Source organism: Onychomys torridus, chromosome 1 (genome assembly GCF_903995425.1).
Source record: "Onychomys torridus chromosome 1, mOncTor1.1, whole genome shotgun sequence".
Classification (NCBI taxonomy): Eukaryota; Metazoa; Chordata; class Mammalia; order Rodentia; family Cricetidae; genus Onychomys; species Onychomys torridus.
In genome coordinates, this window is record NC_050443.1 from 83,520,379 (window position 1) to 83,523,030 (window position 2,652).

A 2,652-nucleotide genomic window follows, 5' to 3' on the forward strand; every position below is an offset into this window, starting at 1 on the left:
ATTGTGATGCAGAAAGCCCATCATCCAAACACGCAACACAAAAAGACCCACACTGAAAGTGGGAGGCAGTAGGACGGGGATGGTAGGTGGCACTCAGCTCAGCTCTGTTGGAGCTGTGTCATACAACTGTGCTGGCTTCATGACTCTCCCCACTTCTAGTGGACATGGCTATGCCAGTCATTATGAGATTGAATCCTTAAAAGAGATATTTCAAAATATATTGAAGATGTAGCAAGTAAACCAATAATAGTCATTAGAATTATACCAATAAAGAAAACATGGGGAATATAAATGGCATTTATCTCACATGCAGGAAATAAACTTAAGGATACAGAATAAGCCACCTTGGAGATATATTTCATATTCTCAACTCACACATGTTCATGGATTCCCTGATCTTCCAAGTTGGTTGTGATGCATGAACAAATGCATTGAGAGTTGACTGTTCCTGGGTGTGGTGGCACATGCCCTTAATCTAGCACTCAGGAGACAAAGGCAAATGGATCTCTGTGAGTTCAAGGCCTACCTGGTTTACCTAGTGAGTTCCAGGACAGTCAGGCTAAATAATGATACCCTGTCTCCAAAATAATGAAAAACAATGTTGACTGTTACTTTTTGGGAGGGGCAGCGATAAGTAATGATCTTTAAAAAATAATCTGTGACAATTTTCAAGCTGAAAAAGTAAGTATATAATTCTGTTTCATTTATTTCATAGATTTTTTTTAAATGGTCTTTGTATAAAAAGGCAAAGTTGATTACAATAAGATCTTGGCCTTCCTTTAGCAAGGAGGAAAGAGAAAACTGGCTGTCATGGAGTGTGGGGAAGCTGGTGTACTTCCTGCTCACACAAGTGCATTCATCTCGTTATAATGCATCTAGTTTCACATAAATGTATGCATGTTAATTTGTGAATGTACATCACATAACAGTAAGTGACATAACAGTAAGTATATTAATGATTAACTGTTTTGGATATAAATCAGTGGCAGAGTATCAAGCATGTAGGAAACTCTAAATGAGACACACAGCAAACAAAAGAAAAATAAAAACAAACAAAAATTAACTATTATATCCACATTCCAAACTCTAGCTTATTTCCTATTATGAGATAAATATGTATTGATTAATCATATGCCCATATGTACATACTATTAAAAGTTTCTCATACATGTAAGTAGAAAAGTTTCTGTTCTAAAATATACTGCAATCTAAGATAGTAGCAAAGAGAAATTTATACGTAAAAGTTTCCATTGGGGTCTATATTTTAGGTTTCCAAAGAAACCATTATCCAACTCAAATACAGCCATCACACTGTAATATCTGGTTATTTCCACCATGCACAGAGTCAACAACTACCACATGGAAGATAATAAACAAAATTCTGGTTTCTTCTAATTTTCTATTTCTCAATTAGGAAACAGAGGGAAAACAAGATCCATAGAAATTTTGGTTATTTGATGAATTAAAAATGTAATGTGCCACCTACAAGAGTTCCTGCATCATAAGAATAGTAAGTGTCAGTGACAACAGAATGGAAAGATGAAGACACAAAATCATCCCTCAGTATCACACCTGGGGTAAGTCTGCATCCAACACTGTCACAGATAACCAGGAATAGTACAGAGGCATTTTTTATTATAGCGAGAGATGTTCCAGATCTTCAGAGATTTCAACAGCTCTAAGTTTCAAGTGTCAGAGTTCATTCTGATGGGATTTCCAGGCATCCACAGCTGGCAGCACTGGCTCTCCCTGCCACTGGCTCTGCTTTATGTCTTGGCTCTCATTGCCAACTCACTAATCGTGACTGTCATTTACCAAGAAGCATCACTACACCAGCCTATGTACCATTTCCTGGGCATCCTGGCTATTGTGGACATGGGCCTAGCAACTACTATCATGCCCAAGATTTTAGCCATCTTATGGTTCAATGCTAAGACCATCAGTTTCAATGAATGCTTTGCTCAGATGTACGCCATCCACTTTTTTGTTGCTATGGAGTCAGGTATCTTTGTCTGCATGGCTCTAGACAGATATGTAGCAATTTGCAGACCATTGAGATATCCTTCAATAGTCACTGAATCTTTTGTGGTCAAAGCAACCTTGTCTATGGCCCTCAGAAACTGTGTGGCTCCCATGTCAGTTCCTGTGTTGGCTGCTCAGAGAAATTACTGTTACCAGAATCAAATCAATCACTGTTTTTGTACTAACCTGGGGGTTACTAGCTTATCTTGTGATGACAGGAGAATCAACAGCATCAACCAGCTGGTTCTGGCTTGGGCAATCATGGGTAGTGATCTGGGTTTGATTATGATTTCATATGCTTTGATTCTTCGGTCTGTGCTGAAGCTGAACTCTGCAGAAGCCGCATCCAAGGCCTTAAGTACCTGCACCTCTCACCTCATCCTAATCCTTTTCTTCTACACTGTCATCATTGTCATGTCCATCACTCATAGTGCAAAAATGTCAGTTCCTGTTATCCCGGTTCTGCTGAACGTGCTGCACAATGTTATTCCCCCTGCCCTGAACCCCATGGTTTATGCACTCAAGAACAAAGAACTAAAACAAGGCTTATACAAGCTGCTTAAGCTGGATGTCAAAGGGGACTAAAAATGAGAAAACACACATCACCTTTACTTTTTCAAAACTAGATGT

The 2,652-nt window shown here is 38.8% G+C and overlaps 1 protein-coding gene across 1 annotated transcript; it reads left to right on the forward strand.

Annotated features, from left to right (window-relative positions):
- Positions 1 to 1,647: 1,647 nt before the first annotated feature.
- Positions 1,648 to 2,652, forward strand: LOC118576762 (putative olfactory receptor 56B2). Its single transcript, XM_036176979.1, has one exon. The coding sequence runs from the start codon at positions 1,648 to 1,650 to the stop codon at positions 2,605 to 2,607; it is 960 nt and encodes a 319-aa protein (XP_036032872.1). The 3' UTR covers positions 2,608 to 2,652.